The sequence below is a fragment of the Hyperoodon ampullatus genome (genome assembly GCF_949752795.1).
Source record: "Hyperoodon ampullatus genome assembly, chromosome: 11".
NCBI classification, from domain to species: Eukaryota; Metazoa; Chordata; class Mammalia; order Artiodactyla; family Ziphiidae; genus Hyperoodon; species Hyperoodon ampullatus.
The window spans coordinates 2,457,540-2,474,486 of record NC_136924.1 but is presented as its reverse complement, the minus strand read 5'-3'; the positions used below and the strand labels follow the sequence as shown (position 1 = coordinate 2,474,486).

Sequence of the window (16,947 nt, the reverse complement as noted above, 5' to 3'; positions counted from 1 at the left end):
ATCTTGTGGCTCTGCCGCCCTCTAGGACATCTCAATCCTCCACCAGATCCTCTGTATCCAACCAGTAGATGAGGGAAGACCAAGAGTGTGAAGGTTCATGTAGGAAGCTTTTAAAGGCCAGGCCTGGAAGTGGCCTAAATTCCACAGGCCAAAGCTTAGTCACATGGCCCAACCAAACTTCTAGGGAGGCTGGGAAACATATTCTAGCTGTCTGTTCATAAAGTAAAGAAAATGGCACCACCTGCCAGATTGCATTTCCTTAATTTTTAAATAAAGAAAATTTTCTTTACTAAATACCTTTGGACACTATAATTTACTTCTTTTAAAGGTCCAGCTTTAGATTCAAGTCATTTTCTTCAATCTCAGAACTCTTGCCTCCCCCACTGGCCTCTTTTCCCTTCTAACACACCTCTATGCATCAAACTTAACTGCTTCTGAATCTGTATCCTGGCTAACTGCTTCTATGATTTCATACCTGCTTTTACAACAGATCTTTTCTATTTAAAATACAGATGTATGTATTTGGTTAACGTTGTGTTTTGTTTTGTTTTTTAAATTTCTTTCCCAACAGTCTATAAGTGTTTTCAGGATGAATACCATGTAAAAAATGTGGAATTCTATTGCTTAGTTATTGTTTAAATGTACCTACTATAAACATATTTAAATAAATAAAAGATCCTGCAGGAACCTGCAGATGCAGCATGTCTAAAACAAATCCTTTTTTCTTCCACCCTACATCTTTTCCTAACTCAGTTAATAAAATTATTTATCCCTTAAGCTTAAACTCTAATGCTCATCTTTGATTGTGCCCCGTTCAATACCGAAATTCAAGGCTAATCTAATTAATACTGTTTTATTTTACTTTGTTTTATTTTTCTTAGAAATGTGTTTTTTATTTTATTATTATTATTATTATTTTTGACTGTACCACGTAGCTTGTGGGATCTTAGTTCCTCGACCAGATTGAACCCATGCCCTCGGCAGTGAAGGCACGGAGTCCAACCACTGGACTGCAAGGGGATTCCCAGAAATGTATAAGTTTTTATCTTTGAAATTGAAAAATAATCACTAGAAAATGACATATGTAAATATTGTTTCAGTTCACTTTTTCTGACACATTATAATCTACCTTAATCTTTATATAGGTATCTATACATATTCTTTTCTTTTGCTTATTATTTTCTTTTCTTTGATTATTATTTCTGTTCCATTTATTCTCTCTTCTTTAGGAGCAATAATTTATAGATTTATCACCCTACATGGTTCCTTTCTTTTTCCATATATACTTTTACTTCTATTCTACATCTTTGTGTTCTGAAATTTTTCAAGATCGTGGTTGACTCATATTTTTCCTATTGCCAAATCTGTTTTATTCTTCCATTCTGTATAGCTTGCTGTGGCTACTTTAACAATGCCACAAACTTGGTGGTTTAAAAAAATAGGAATTTATTTTCTCAGTTCTGGAGGCCTGAAGTCCAAAATCAAGGTGTTGGCAGGGCTATGCTCCCTCCAAAGGCTCAGAGAGGGAATTCCTTGACTCTTCCAGCTTCTGGTGACTCCAGAAGTTCCTTGGTTTGTGAATATATCACTCCAACCTCTCCCTCCACAGTCACATTGCCTCCTTCTCTTCTGTGTGTCTAGTGCTGAAATCTCCTCCCTCTCTCTTATGAGGACACAAGTAATTACATTTAGGTCCCACCTGAATAATCTAAGATAAGCGCTTCCTCTGAAGATCCTTATCTTAAACATGTCTTTTGCCATATAAGGCAATATTTACTCTTGACGTGTAACTTAATATTCACAGGTTCTGTGAATTAGGAACTAGATACATCCTTTGGTGGGGGCCACCATCCAGTCCATTACACATTCTAATTTTCAATTTGGTTTTCTTTTTTTTTGGCTGTGTTGGGTTTTTGTTGCTGCGCGCGGGCTTTCTCTAGTTGCTGTGGTGAGCGGGGGCTACTCTTTGTTGTGGTGCGTGAGCTTCTCATTGCAGTGGCTTCTCTTGTTGCAGAGCATGGGCTTTAGGCATGCAGGCTTCAGTAGTTGCAGCACGTGGGCCATGGAGCATGCAGGCTTCAGTAGTTGTGGCGCACGGGCTTAGTTGCTCTGTGGCGTGTGGGATCTTCCCAGACCAGGGCTCCAACCCATGTCCCCTGCATTGGCAGGTGGATTCTTAATCATTGCACCACCAGGGAAGTCCCCAATCTGGCTTTCTTATTTTCATTTCTACGAAGTATTTTATAAGACTGTGATGAATTGATTTTTCTACCAATTATTCTTAAGAAAGATACCTATGACTGCCTATTTTGAGTACATATCAAATAAAATTGGACTGAGTTGACTCAGTCAACTCATAATTGAGTTGACTCACATAATATATGTGCCAACCTAGATCCTTCACAAGTGGACTTTCCAAAGTTTGTATCAAGGAAAAAATGGTTGATAGAAATTTCAAGACAAAGAAGCCTATGGGACAGGTGAGTGGAAAGAAGAGTAATCCTAACAACTAGTAGGTTCATCTTATCACTATAGTCATGGGATAACCCTGCAGTCACTACTGCTATTAAGGTCACCAAATACCTTCATCTTATCAAACAGAAATGTCATCTTTCCTTCCTCATTTTTTTTTTTTTCATTCTTTCAGGAGCATCTCATACAGTTAACCACTTTGGGCATCATGACTCACGTTCTTCACTTGATTTCCAAGTACCCTTACCAGCATTGTTTGTGTTTCCTTCTTATCTTGTTAGCCTCTTCACTCTCCTTTGTTATCTCTTTTGCCTGAAGTTGAAATACTGTAGTGCTCTAGGACTTAATCCTAAATTAAGTCTCCATACTCACTCTTTCATAAGGGGGTTCTTGTTCAGGACTGTGACTCATTTCTACATCAGGGCCTTTATAGTAGCAGTTTCCTCTACTTCAAAACCTATCCCAGACCCTCATACAGCTAGTTCCTTCTCATGATTCATTTACATTTTCCACATTTATATTTCTACCTAATGTGTCCAAACATAAAACACATCTTCTGATGTTCTTCCTTATCTTAGTTAATGGTATCATCATTTATCCAGTTGTTCAGACTAAAAGCATGGGTATCGCCATAGTTTATTCTATACCTCTTATCCCTAAAGTCAAATCCATCAACTGGTATTTTTAGCTCTACCTTCATGATATATCCAGAAACTGACCTTTCTTCACAATTTCCATGGTATAGTAATCAGAATTCTAAAATGGAGCACAAGCTCCCCTACCCCTGCTATACAGGCCTTGCATAATTCTGAGGAAAGTGAATGTAATGGACTTTACTTCCATGATTAAATTATGTTATTTGGCACAGCTGACTTTCAAATAGGGAAATTATCCAGGAAAATATCCTGACCCAATCACCTGGGCACTCTAAAAGCAGAGAGTTTTCTCTGGCTGGTCACAGAAGAGAAGTCAGAGATTTGGATCATGGGAAGGACCTGATGCGCCTTTGTGGATATGAAGATGGTGGAAGCCACACATCAAAGAATGTGGGCAGCCTCTAGAAGACGAGAGCAACCACTGGCTTAGAACCAGCAAGAAAATGGGGACCCAAGTCCTATAACCACAAGGCACTGAATTCTGCTAACAACCTGAAGGAGCTTCAAAGCAGATTCTTCCCCAGAGCCTCCAGATAAGAACTCAGTCAACACCTTGATTTTGGCCTTTGAGACCCTGAGCAGAGAATCCAGCTATACTGTGCCTGGACTTATAACCTACAGACCTGTTTAATAATAAATGGCTGCTGTTTTAAGTCACTAAGTTTGTGGTTTATTATGCAGCAATAGAAAACCAATCCACATGCTAAAATCCTAATCCAAGATACCAGTCTATAGCCTGCACTACAGAAACAATCTCCTAATTGTGCTTGTTTCTCTTTGTACCCTTGTTTTCCTATACTTCATTATCAACACAACAGCAAGAGCAATCTTTTATTGCTAAGTTTTCTTTTCAAAACATAGATGAGGAACTTCCCTGGTGGCGCAGTGGTTAATAATCCTGCCAGTGCAGGGGACGTGGGTTCGATCCCTTGTCCGGGAAGATCACACATGCCGTGGAGCAACTAAGTCCGTGAGCCACAACTATTGAGCCTGAGCGCCACAACTACTGAAGCCCACGTGCCTAGAGCCCGTGCTCCACAACAAGAGAAGCCACTGCAATGAGAAGCTTGTGCAATGAGAAGCTTGTGCAACACAACGAAGAGTAGCCCCTGCTCGCCACAACTAGAGAAAGCCCGCATGCAGCAACATCCTTAACCTGGCCTATGGTATTCTATTTGATTTAGTTGTCACCTAACTCTCTACCTCGTCTCCTACCTCTAACCACAGTTATTCATTTTTCAAACATGCTAAACTTATTCCAAGCTCAGAGATTTTACATGTGCTCTCACTTTCACCTGAAATATTCTTTAGCCATCTCCTCATCTTTTGGCTTTCAGTTTAAATACCACCTCTTTTGCAGCTATCCTCTCCATATTCTATACTAGTTATTCCCTATTTGCTTACTGTGCTTCGTTTCTATGGCATATTTTATTATTTAGTTAAATATCATTTATTTCTATGTTCACTTATTTATTGTTTGTCTCTCTTCCAAGACTACAAACTAAGTATGGTCAGTCTTTATTGGTTTGTCAGTAGACAGATCAGAGCCTTGTATGTAATTGCTGAGAGCGTAAATGAAGAGTAGTACCCCAGAGGAACCTCTTCCTTCCCCACCACCCATGCCCAGTGGTCTGTTTGAGTTTTCAATACCAATCAGTAGTTAACTTTCAAAAGTTTCTCCACGTAATAGATATCATCCCAGTACTTCCAGTCTGTAGGACTGAAAGAGGCCAAAACAGTTTTGCAATTACTCTACATTCCAAACTTGTTTTGCATGCCTATGTTCAAAGTCAGCAAAGCTTCCATTTAAGAAGGGTTTTCTGAATCTAATTCGACTTACATCATAGTTCTGTTATTTTCCCTATCTAGGGGAATACAATCATTAATTAGTAATCAATGTTTTTTTTTTCTTTCTCTTTTTGGTTTAGTCCCAGAAGCATTTTATTTTTAAGAAATTCCTTCTCAATCCTAGCATGTAGTCAATTTTTCTTGGCATGTCGATTAGGATATTTTCTCACTTCAGTTAGACGTTTTAACAGTATTACTTATAGTATCATATTGACCTGTAAGAAAACTTGAGACTTTCCAACAAAGTTCTCCAGAGATGGAGGCTATTTTGGAAGGTAGTTTTTTCCCATCATTGGAAAGTTTTTAGGTACAGGTAAGTAACCACATGGTAAGTAAGTGTTAAGAATTCAAGTTTCATATGCATAGCTTAACTAGAAGATTTGTGAAGTACTTTTCCACCTGTGAGTTATTATGATTCCTTATATGTATGAGACTAGCCCCAATTAATAATACACTCTCCAGAGGATAGTCAAGTAAAAGTGTCCTTCATGTTATAAAACTGATGTACTCTTGAAACAATTCTTACAACATACATTTCAACACACTTAACCTTATTTTCTTTTGACTTTTTAAAATAAATATGGAGCTAAACAATTTTGGAAAATAATTTAAATCCTATGTTAATTAGGCTAGGTACTGTGAAATAATACTAAAGTTAAAATTCTCTCAGGAAGTAATATTTGGCTAGTCTATACATAAAATCAATATGCCTAAATATGACTTATTTTATTATGAAATTTAAAATATTTCAATATAAAGTCTTTAATTGCTATCTCATACTTAATTCTTTTATAGTTTGCAAAGACATTTAGAAGAATATGTTGAAAGTTAGGAAAACTTAACCTTGAAAAATCCCCAATTTATTTTTATATTATTTAAAAAATTTAAAGGAACTTACCCTGGTGCATAGTTGCATATGAAAAGTGCTGCATGTTTAATATGACCAATTCTTGAACATGGAGTAACAGCACAACCAACTTTGTAAGACTTGTCCCAAACAAGCTAAAATAAAATTTTCAAAGGAAACATAAAATTTAATTCTAAACATTTACTCTGCCATTGTATAAACAATAGTATATTCAATACACATAGGACCTATAATGAAGCAATTCAAGGAATATGAACAATTCTTCATTTGGATGCAGGTAGAGAATTATCATGGATTTAGGGAAGCATTTCCAAAACTGTATTTAGAGAAACACTTTAGGTTCTACCAATACTGTATTCCTAGGATAAAGAGTCTGAGAAAAACAGATCCAGAATAATGTTTTAGAGCCAAAGGAAGACACCTGCTGAATCAATTTTCGACCTTTTGTTGAATCTGAGAGTTCTAGGTTATTGGCAAAGAGGAAGAGGGAAATGAGAAGACAAAACGTTTTGGAAGAATGGAAGTTGTGAATAAAAAGGAAAAAAAGAGGGGATAGTAAGATTACAGAAGGGAAGGAAAAGAAATACAAGAGTAGAAAGTAATTGAATGTTATCAGCATTTTTCTTTTCTTTTATTGAGGAAATTCCATTACAAAATAAAATGAAGTCTGGGCCTTTCATTAAAAAAATGAGTACAAGAGCTGGTTCCTATAAAACAATTTCTTGCAAAATAGGTCTTGGAGTGAAAATATGAGAATAATTAAAGATATTCCAGAAATTTCTGAATGGCTTTAATATTCCTAATAATTACAAGTGAACAACAAAAAATTGTTTTGTTAACCTCTGTGGGAGAGGGAGAAACCATTTGTTTTCCTTTTCTCTATAGCTCAAGTCTTAGTGATTCCAAAAGAAATAGAGTGATGCATTAAAAGAATAGAGAATAGAATGTCTGTAACAGTTGAAGTTAAACAGGTCAAATTCAGGAAATGAAAATGTCTAGGAAACTAGACTTAAGGAGGAAAAAATACAGAGGAGTAGGTCAGGGAGTAGACTTGGTTATTTTACTCAGAGTATTGAAGTCATATTAAGGAGTCTAGCTTTGACATGAGTAAGACAGTAGAGAACCACTCTAACTTTCTAGGAGAAAAAATTGATTAAAAAATTTTTGAAACATAAATCATTTGATGGAACAGGAAGACATGGGTTCAAAATGAAAAAATTCCAAGATTTTAAGTTCTACATTACAGTCTATTGACAGAAAAATAATCATCTTTTAAATGAGCTTGGAAGTTAATTCAATAGTTTCTTGATTCCTGATACAAATATTTATTGAAGACCTAAATAATGTCATGTTGCTGTGCTGAGAATACATGGATAAGAAGACAAGGCCCCTGCCCTTAGTGTAGTATTAGATATATAAACAGACGATTATAAAACAATGTAATATGTGAAATAATAAATGTTTGTATAGGAAATAAAAAGTGGTTCAGTATTCTTGGAGTACAAGGTGTAAGAGTGAATTGTTAGACATAAGGTAGGAAAATAATTATATGTATTTGCATTTAAAATATTTTAATCAGTTATATAGTAGTATGTGTACTGATCTGTGCAAAAAAATCATCTTTTACTTATGTTTATAGTCAATAAACTAAAACTGATTTTTATTTGCTAGTTTCTTTCTTTTCCAGTGTACATTATTTTAGAAAGGTACCTTTCATCTTTGGGTATGGAGATTAGACTTACTATATTTAAAGGCATGTTTTAATTGCATGGTTCAAATAATAGAAGAAATTATGAATATTCAGAAGATCTAGGACTGATTAGAATTTTGATTCTATTAGAGGTAATAATTTTACCATTTGAGTTTATTTATAGAATTGAAACACAATAACAACTTAGTAGTAAAGCAATTAAGGACTCTATTGAATTAATAATATAAAATTAGATACCTGTAGGTAATTAGAACAGTTATCAGAGCAACTGTTCTTTTCAAAATTGTACTTCTTCCTCTGTGCGAACCAACTTCTGATAGCAACACTTGCAGTAAATTCATTTTCAGGGCCGACCCACATATTTTCACCAATACCATTAAATCTAGGATGCGCCATTTTTAGTTCTTCTAAATGAATATTACGTTCAAACACACATTTTTTCCCCCATGCTCTAGCAGTCCGTGACAAAGCTACATCCCAAGTCTGAAAAAAAAATGCAAAAAGTAAAGAAGAAAAATTAACAAGTTTTTTTGGGGGGGGCTCTAAATTATTTTCCTTGAGTTCTCATAAGTAGATGTAAGGAAAACAATTCTTATTTTGTGCTTATGAGTCTGGTTTGTGGAATTTATGTAGGAGAAAAAGTGTTTTGAGACAATTATAAATGAAACAACTATTTCCTGAGATGAAGTCTTATGCATATATTTGTAATTAAAAAATCAGATTGTTAGATGATGCAAATGGTTATAATACTCTTACATGTAGTCTATTCAGAAAATGTGTATTTTTAATCTCATGCCTTTTATATGTAATAATACAATAATTTAAAATATTTAAGAACTATTTATTGAGCACTGATTATATGCAAATTATTGTATTGTGAGGAATAAAATATGAAGTTAACATAAATTTTGTCCTCTAGTTGCTTACTGTTGTTAGGAGAAAAACCTGGGATAATATATACATACATATATATATTTATATATATATAATTTTAACACATAGTGGTAGTTGTTAAATGTTATAAAAGAGGCACATGTAAAGTTTTATGGATGTTCCCAGAAATGCAAGAAAATATCACAAGATGCTGCTCCCCTCCATTTATGGAAATATCCAGAAATGTGTATTTCTGACATATTTAGAGCCTCATTAAATTCATTGTTTAGTTAAGCACAAGAACAAAAACAACACAAATAGAAAAATCAACAAAATATTTGTAAAACCAACATGCTAAATATATATACATTACAGTAAATCTGAAAATAAACATTTCTGAAAAACAATACTAAGATTTCCCTAGAGTTTTCTTGGTTAATTTCATAGATTATACAGAAGTACAATACAGAAAATATATTATAGAAAACTTTAGCATATCCCCTCCCTCTCCACAATATTTCCCTCCCCAGAGGTAATCATTGTTAAAAAAATTGTTTATGTATAAATTTCTCTAGCTCCATATACACACACATTCATATATAAGATATGTTAGGGTGTTTTAGATGAGTATTTTGTGATTTTTTTCTTTGCACGGTTTTAATCATACCATACACAATATTATTGGCCCGTAACTTGCATTTTTCACTTAGAGAGATTGTTCCATATTAGCACAACTAGATCTACCTAATTTTTTGCAAACGTTTCATAGTATTCCATAGTATGGCTAGCAGCATGTAATAAAGGTTACCGTTTCACTATTAATGGCTCTTCAGATTCTTTGCCATTTGCAAACAATGCTCCAGGACCATCTTTCTACTGCCTAATTTTGCATACTGTTTACACACCACATGCTTACAATGCACTATGTCACTATTCTAAGTGGGTTTTTTTCCTTCCATTTTTATTGAGATATGATTGAAACACAGCACTGTGTAAGTTTGAGGTGTACAGCATAATACATCATGAAATGATTAACACAATTAGTTTAGTGAACATCTATTATCTCATATAGATATAAAAACAAATTTTTTCCCCTTGTGATGAGAACTCAGGATTTACTCTCTTAACAATTTCAGATATAACATACAGCAGTAGTGTTATATTAATCATTTGGACATCATCCTTAGTATTTATTTATCTTATAACTGGAAGTTTGTACCTTTTAACCACCTTCATCCAATCCCCCCTGCCCCCACCCCCATAACCACAAATCTGATCTCTTTTTCTATGAGTTTTTTTGTTTTCGTTGTTTTTTGAAGTATAATTGACCTACAACACTACTATGTTAGGTCCTGATGAACAACATAGTGATTCAATATTTCCATATATTACAAATTGATCAGCACAAGTCTAGTTACCATTTGTCTCCATACAAAGATATTACCTTATTATTGACTGTATTTCCCAAATTTCATTCCCCTGACTCAACTTATTTTGTAACTGGAAGTTTGTACCTCTTAATTTCCCTCACCTATTTCACTCATCCCCCCGCCCACTCCCCTCTGGCAATCACCTGTTTGTTCTCTTTATCTATGACTCTGTTTCTGTTTGATTATGTTTGTTGTTTTCTGGACTCCATATATAAGTGAAATCATATGGTATTTGTCTTTCTCTGACTTATTTCACTTAGCATAATACCTTCTAGGTCCATCCATGTTGTTGCAAATAGCAAGATTTCATTCTTTTTTATGGCTGAGTAATATCCCATTGTGTGTGTGTGTGTGTGTGTGTGTATATATATATATGTATATGTATAATCTTCTCTTTCCATTCATTTCTCGATGGGCACTTAGGTTGCTTCCATACCTTGGCTATTGTGAATAATGCTGCAATGAACACAGGAGTGCAGATACCTTTTTGAATTAGTGGGGTTTTTTTGTTTTTTTCTTTTGGAAAAATACCCAGAAGTGGAATTGCTGCCACTGGAATATCTACTCCCTTGTTTCTATGAGTTTGACTTTTTTTTTTCAGATTCCACATATAAGTGATACCATGCAATATTTATCTTTGTCTGGCTTATTTCACTTAGCATAATGCCTTCAAGTTCCATCCAAGTTGTTGAAAATAGCAGGATTTCCTTCTTTTCTCATGGCTGAACAATATACCATTGTGTATATACACACCACTTCCTCTTTGTCCATTCCTCCATCGATGGGCACTTAGGTTGCTTCCATATCTTGGCTATTGTGAAAAATGCTGCAGTGAACTCAGGAGTGCAGACATCTCTGTGATATCCTGTTGTCATTTCTTTTGTTTTTATACCTAAGAGTGGAATTGCTGGATCATATGGTAGTTCTGTTTTTAATTTTTTAAGGAATCCGCCACACTGATTTCCATAGTGGTTGTACGAATATACATTCCCACCAACAATGCACAAATCTTCCCTTTTCTCTATATCCTCACCAATGTTTGTTATCTCCTGTCTTTTTTGGTGATAGACATTCTAATGGGTGTGAAGTGATATCTTATTGTGGTTTAATTTGCATTTCCCAGATGATTAGTCATGTTGAGCACCTTTTTATGTACCTGCTGGCTAAAGCTATAAAATTCTTATGAGAAACAAAGGGTTTTAAAGCTTCATGACATTGGATTTGGCAATGATTTCTTAGATATGTCACCAAAAGCACAGGCAACAAGATAAAAAGAATAGACTTAATTACAATTAAAAACTTTTGTGTATCAAAGGACACTATTAACAGAATGAAAAGGCAACCTATGGAGGGGAGAAAACGTCTGAAGATCATATATTCGACAAGGAATTTTATCCAAAATATGTAAAGAATTCCTTCAACTCAGCTAACCAAAAGACCCTAACAACCTGACCAAAAAATGACCAAAGAACTTGTGCAAACATTTCTACAAAGAAGACATACAAATGGCCAATAAACACCTGAAAATATGCTCAACATAACTAATCATTAGGGAAATGAAAATCAAAACCATAATGACATACCACTTCACACCCATTAAAACAAGTGTTGGCAAGGATGTGGAGAAATTGAAACACTGTGCATTGCTGGTAGGAATGTGAAATGTGCAGCCACTATGGGAAACGGAATGTCAGTTCTTCAAAAAATTAAACATAGAATTTGTACATGTTTTTGCAATTCCATTTCTGGGTATATACCTAGTAAAGGTGAAAGCAGGGACTCGTACGATATTTATTCACATACCTATGTCCACAGCAGCATTATTCACAATAACCAAAATGTGGAAGAAACTCAACTGTCCATGGAGAGATAAATGGATAAACAAAATGTGGTATATACATAAAGTGGAATATTATTCAGCCTTTAAAAGGATGGAAATTCTTTTTTTTTTAATTTTAAAAGACTTATTTTTTTGGCTGCATTGGGTCTTTGTTGCTGTGTGGGCTTTCTCTAGTTGTGGAGAGCAGGGGCTACTCTTCGTGCAGTGCATGGGCTTCTCATCGCAGTGGCTTCTCTTATTGCAGAGCACAGGCTCTAGGCGTGCAGGCTCAGTAGTTGTGGTGCATGGGCTTAGTTGCTCCGCGGCATGTGGGATCTTCCCGGACCAGGGCTCGAACCCATATTCCCTGCGTTGGCAGGTGGATTCTTAACCACTGCACCACCAAGGAAGTCCCAGAATGGAAACTTGAAGACATCATGCTAAGTGAAACAATCCGGTCACAAAGAGAAACACTTATGATTCTTATATGATGTACCTGGAGTAGTCAAATTTATGAGACAGAAAGTAGAATGGTAGTAGCCAGCAGAAAGAAGGGAATGGGGAGTCAGTGTTTAATGGGTGCAGAGTTTCTACTGGGTAGGATGAAAATGTTCTGGAGATGAATGGTGGTGATGATTGCACAACAATGTGAATGTATTTAAATGTCATAGAACTGTACACTTAAAGATGGTTAAAATGGTAAATTTTATGTTATGTATATTTTACAATTAAAAAACCCCAATAAATGTTTTGAGTTTAAAAATAAGGTAGTACAAAAACACCAGGTGACACCACCAACAGCATGGCCATGGGCAGAAGACAAACAATTTATGTGTTGTAGTATCTTTTTAATCTTTAGAAGGAGGTTATAGATGTTGATCAACTTTGGACTTTGTAAAGTATATACATTAAAATGTTAAGCAGGGCTTCCCTGGTGGCGCAGTGGTTGAGAGTCCGCCTGCCGATGCAGGGGACGCGGGTTCGTGCCCCGATCCGGGAGGATCCCACATGCTGCGGAGCGTCTGGGTCCGTGAGCCATGGCCGCTGAGCCTGCGCGTCCGGAGCCCGTGCTCCGCAACGGGAGAGGCCACAACAGTGAGGGGCCCGCGTAAAAGCAAAAAAAAAAAAAAAAAAAAAAAAAAAAAAAAAAAAAAAAAATGTTAAGCATAACCAATAAATAATAAAGATAAAATGTATGATTTCCAAACCTGTCAAGGAAAAGTTCTAAGTAGACCATACTATTATGATAGACTATACTATTTACAGTTATTATTTACATCCTAGTAAAACCCATGGGAAAATATATACAAATTTTTAGAAACAAGAGAAGGATAAAATTTAGAGTGGAGCTTTAAACTGTACCCAAAACATTATTCCTTCAAAAATGTTCGCATATTAAGATATATATTGAGGGGACACAATATTATTCTTTATATTATTCTCTATGCTTTATGTTTGAAATAAAAATTTTAGACATTAGGAATACAAAACCTATAAAAAGTTGCATTAAAAATATTTTATGTTTATTCATTATCAGGAGGAATGCTAATCTTCAAACTTGGAAGAAATAGAATTCATCACAAAGGGTGGGAAATACATAGATATAACTCTCAAATATCCTCAAATTCTAATTAAATTCAAAAGATTAGAATTGGCTTGGATAAAACTATCTTCAGCAAATTCAATGCTAGTATTGATATATTTTTATAAGAAAATATATAAACAGAAGAGGAAACTTACTGACAATTCAAAAGGTAAAGAAAAAGAACAAAACACGTACAAAATACATCCAATCAAAATAACATTTTAAAATTAACATTAAAGCAAAGTTCCCTTTTATAATTTATTAGTTTAGCAAGTGACTGAAAATGCCCAAGCCAGTCAGATGTGGTATGTCCAGTCACATGTACGTATGGTATGTCACATGTCCAGTGCAGTAAATTAGTTCACGTGTCTGGTGTACATTGTCACGTGCATGAATCCTCTACAAGTGGTTGTGCTTTGTGTACTTACTTTGTGTAGCTTACTAATGAAGACCTGATGGAAATGGAGGCCCAGAGAATGGACAAAGAGAGACTAGAGGAAGAAGAAGTAACTGAAGAACAGAAGAGGTTCATGACACAGGAAATGGCAAGGGGATTTTCTTCATTTGAGGAAGCACTGTTAGTTTTTGAGGCACAGGACCTGAACGTAGAATGGTACACGAAGGTTGCAGCAGCCGTTCAGAATGCAATCCAGTGCTACCATGTCATCTATGACAAGAAAAAAAGAGCTACTACCCAGACATCACTGGATTGCTTTTTCAAGAGGGTAGATAGAAGTGAATCCAGCAAGGAACCAGAACCTGTGCCATCAACTACAGGTGTTAGTGAAATTGCAGCTTGCCCTCCATCTCCTATTGCTGACAATCCTTCAGCTCTACCATCTCCCACCTCCTCTCCCTCCTCCAGTCAGTAACTCTTCTTGCCTGTTCACTAGATGCCAGACCCTGTATGCCAGCTATTGTACTGTACTACTGTGCTTTTCAAGGTACTATACAGTAAGGTTAAAAATGTTTTATTTGGGGGCTTCCCTGGTGGCGCAGTGGTTGAGAATCTGCCTGCTAATGCAGGGGACACGGGTTCGAGCTCTGGTCTGGGATGATCCCACATGCCACGGAGCAACTAAGCCCGTGAACCACAACTACTGAGCCTGCGCGTCTGGAGCCTGTGCTCCGCAACAAGAGAGGCCGCGATAGTGAGAAGCCCGTGCACCGCGATGAAGAGTGGTCCCCGCTTGCCACAACTAGAGAAAGCCCTCGCACAGAAACGAAGACCCAACACAGCAAAAATAAATAAATTAATTAATAAACTCCTACCCCCAACATCTTTAAAAAACAAAGTTTTATTTTTTGTGTTTGTTTTTTTATGTATTATTTGTGTGAAAAGTATTATAAACCTATTACAGTACAGTACTATATAGCCGATTGTGTTAGCCGGGTACCTAGGCTAACTTTGTTGGACTTCGGAACAAATTGGACTTAAGAACGCACTCTGGGAACTGAACTCGTTCGTATGTAGGGGACTTACTGTACTTCTACACTGCTGATATTTGCTTAATTTGGCAGTCCTTCAGGAAATGGCAGGGGATTGCTATGCAATTGCTATGTATAGCATATTGCTATGTATCGTATAAATAAAAAAATCACATACTTTATCATATTTCTGGAATTTTTCCTTAGGAACTAATCCAGAAGGACGAAAAGACATATCTAGGGTGACAGTCCTTGCAATATTTACAACATAAATTGGAAGGCCCTAATTGCCCGATATTTACTCAATACATTTTGCATTCGTTTTTAATGGCAATCATGAAGACTCTATAGCACCAGGGGAACAGCTAATGAGACATTACAAAGAAACACGGGGAAAAAATGGGAAAGCAAGAACTATATTGTAAGGGAACGCGAAATCAGAGCCGGGTCTAGGACGAGGTGAATGAAACACCCTCTAGGGAGCAAAATTTAGGCTGGATACCAAAAAACTCAATAATCAAGATAAAAAATATTTTAAATAGGCAAAATTAGTGTGAAAACATCCATGATAAAAATTCAAAATTTTAAGTAAGAACAGAATCTGACCTTTCATTTGCATTATCCTGAGAGTGCCTCACTGGTCTCTCCCAAATTCAAGCTCAAAGATCCTGTCTTTGTTTAAAGTGATTCTGTTTCATCAATAATACTTTTGCATTGATTTTTAAATTCAAAAAAAATTGCATTAGACTATCATTTTCTCGAATTAAAGCTCCCTTGAATTTTGCACCTCTGGTGAGTACCTCTACTGACCCTAGTCCAAGCCCTGTGCAAACCCTTGGTAATAACTATGCGTTAGAGTGACAGTGTTTTTTATTTCTTGAACATATAAACTTTACGTGTATTTTAAAACCCAAACTCTAAGCGCGGTTGTCCGCGATCCTTAAGGCTCAGCGACCCAGACTCTCCGCGGCCGAGGGGGCGGTACTGACAGGGGCTGTTGGAGGTTTGGGCAACCGCCTTAGGGCCTCACCATGAAGCGCAAGTTAGCCCCTCGGGGGATGACGCTGCCTCGGAGCTCATTGTGGAGATTCACGTATTCATTGATAAACGTTACGTCCTCTTCGTGTGGCAAAAAATGCGCGTTCAAACCGGAACCCAGCAGTAGTAGCCAGAACTCACAAAGCCACACCTTCCAAACAACCGTCTGCGCCCGAGGAAGCCTTTGGGCGAACCACTCCCAGGCGAACCGCCTCGGGGTCTCCATGGTTCACTGGCCGTGGCCAGGCCAGTGCGCACGCGCCGGCCCGCCCCAGCGACCTGCCAATCAACGGGGAGGGGCGGTGCAGGCACGTCTGGCCCCGCCTCCCCGCTAACGGAGGGAAATGATGAAGGGAAACCAGAAGTGCGGCAAGGCTCGTGAAAGCTGTCTGCAGAACTAACCACAACAGAGGCTTGAGTTAAATGAGTGCAAGCTTTTCACTAAACTAATGTAGTTAAATATCCAGAGTCGATTTCTGACACCAGATGATGTGTCATCGTTTATTAATGTGTCAACTGCCCAGTAAATGCCAATTGCTGAATAAGTAACATGTCTGAGGAACCTTCTAATTCTTCTGTGACACTGATGAAAATTCAACCAAAAAAAAAAATCCTTACTTGTTAAGTTGGGAATTTAATGCAAGACCTTCCTTTTATTTTCCTCCTGGACAGAAGAATATCCTCTTTTAGGCCAACTTCCTGAGATTTTCTCAATGTTTTAATGATCATTTGTGGGAAACCACAGGATAAATGGGAAAAGTGGAAAGCTCAGCAGGTAGGGGGTAGACTAGGGATCATCAAATTCTCATAAAGTTAAAATATTTTCATTTTTTACTTTCACCAGCATGTCTGGAATATCAATATTCATCTTCTCTGACAAATTGTCATGTTAACAGTAGGTAAGAACTCATTTTTTTTTTTTTTTTGGTTTTCATTTCTTTCAGACAAAAATGGCTAGTGTCCTAGCATATTTTGGCCTGGTTTCTTTAGCTTCAAGTATTTGGCTCAAGAAAACTTGCTTTGAAGAATATAAGTTGTAGGCACAAAATAAAAACAAATATTCGTTTTGGGGTACATATTTGCATATCACACTTGTGCTGGATAGCATTAAGGAGATATTCAGAATCATTGACATAGGAACAGAATTTTGCCACAAAGAAAGCATTGCAACTGCCTGACCAAAAAATATCTAAAAATAAATGTGCTTTTAAAGATTATC

The 16,947-nt window shown here is 36.5% G+C and overlaps 1 protein-coding gene across 1 annotated transcript in view; it reads right to left on the bottom strand.

Moving 5' to 3' along the window:
• GLIPR1L2 (GLIPR1 like 2) overlaps window positions 1–15,954 on the bottom strand; it is a gene marked incomplete at both ends in the record, with an annotated part of 29,744 nt that extends 13,790 nt beyond the window's left edge. The window contains 3 exons of the mRNA XM_079715146.1: window positions 5,875–5,978; window positions 7,793–8,038; window positions 15,721–15,954. Of these exons, the coding sequence (XP_079571272.1) occupies window positions 5,875–5,978; window positions 7,793–8,038; window positions 15,721–15,954 (584 nt within the window). The remainder of the gene's footprint in view (window positions 1–5,874; window positions 5,979–7,792; window positions 8,039–15,720) is intronic.
• Between the last annotated feature and the right edge of the window lie 993 nt (window positions 15,955–16,947).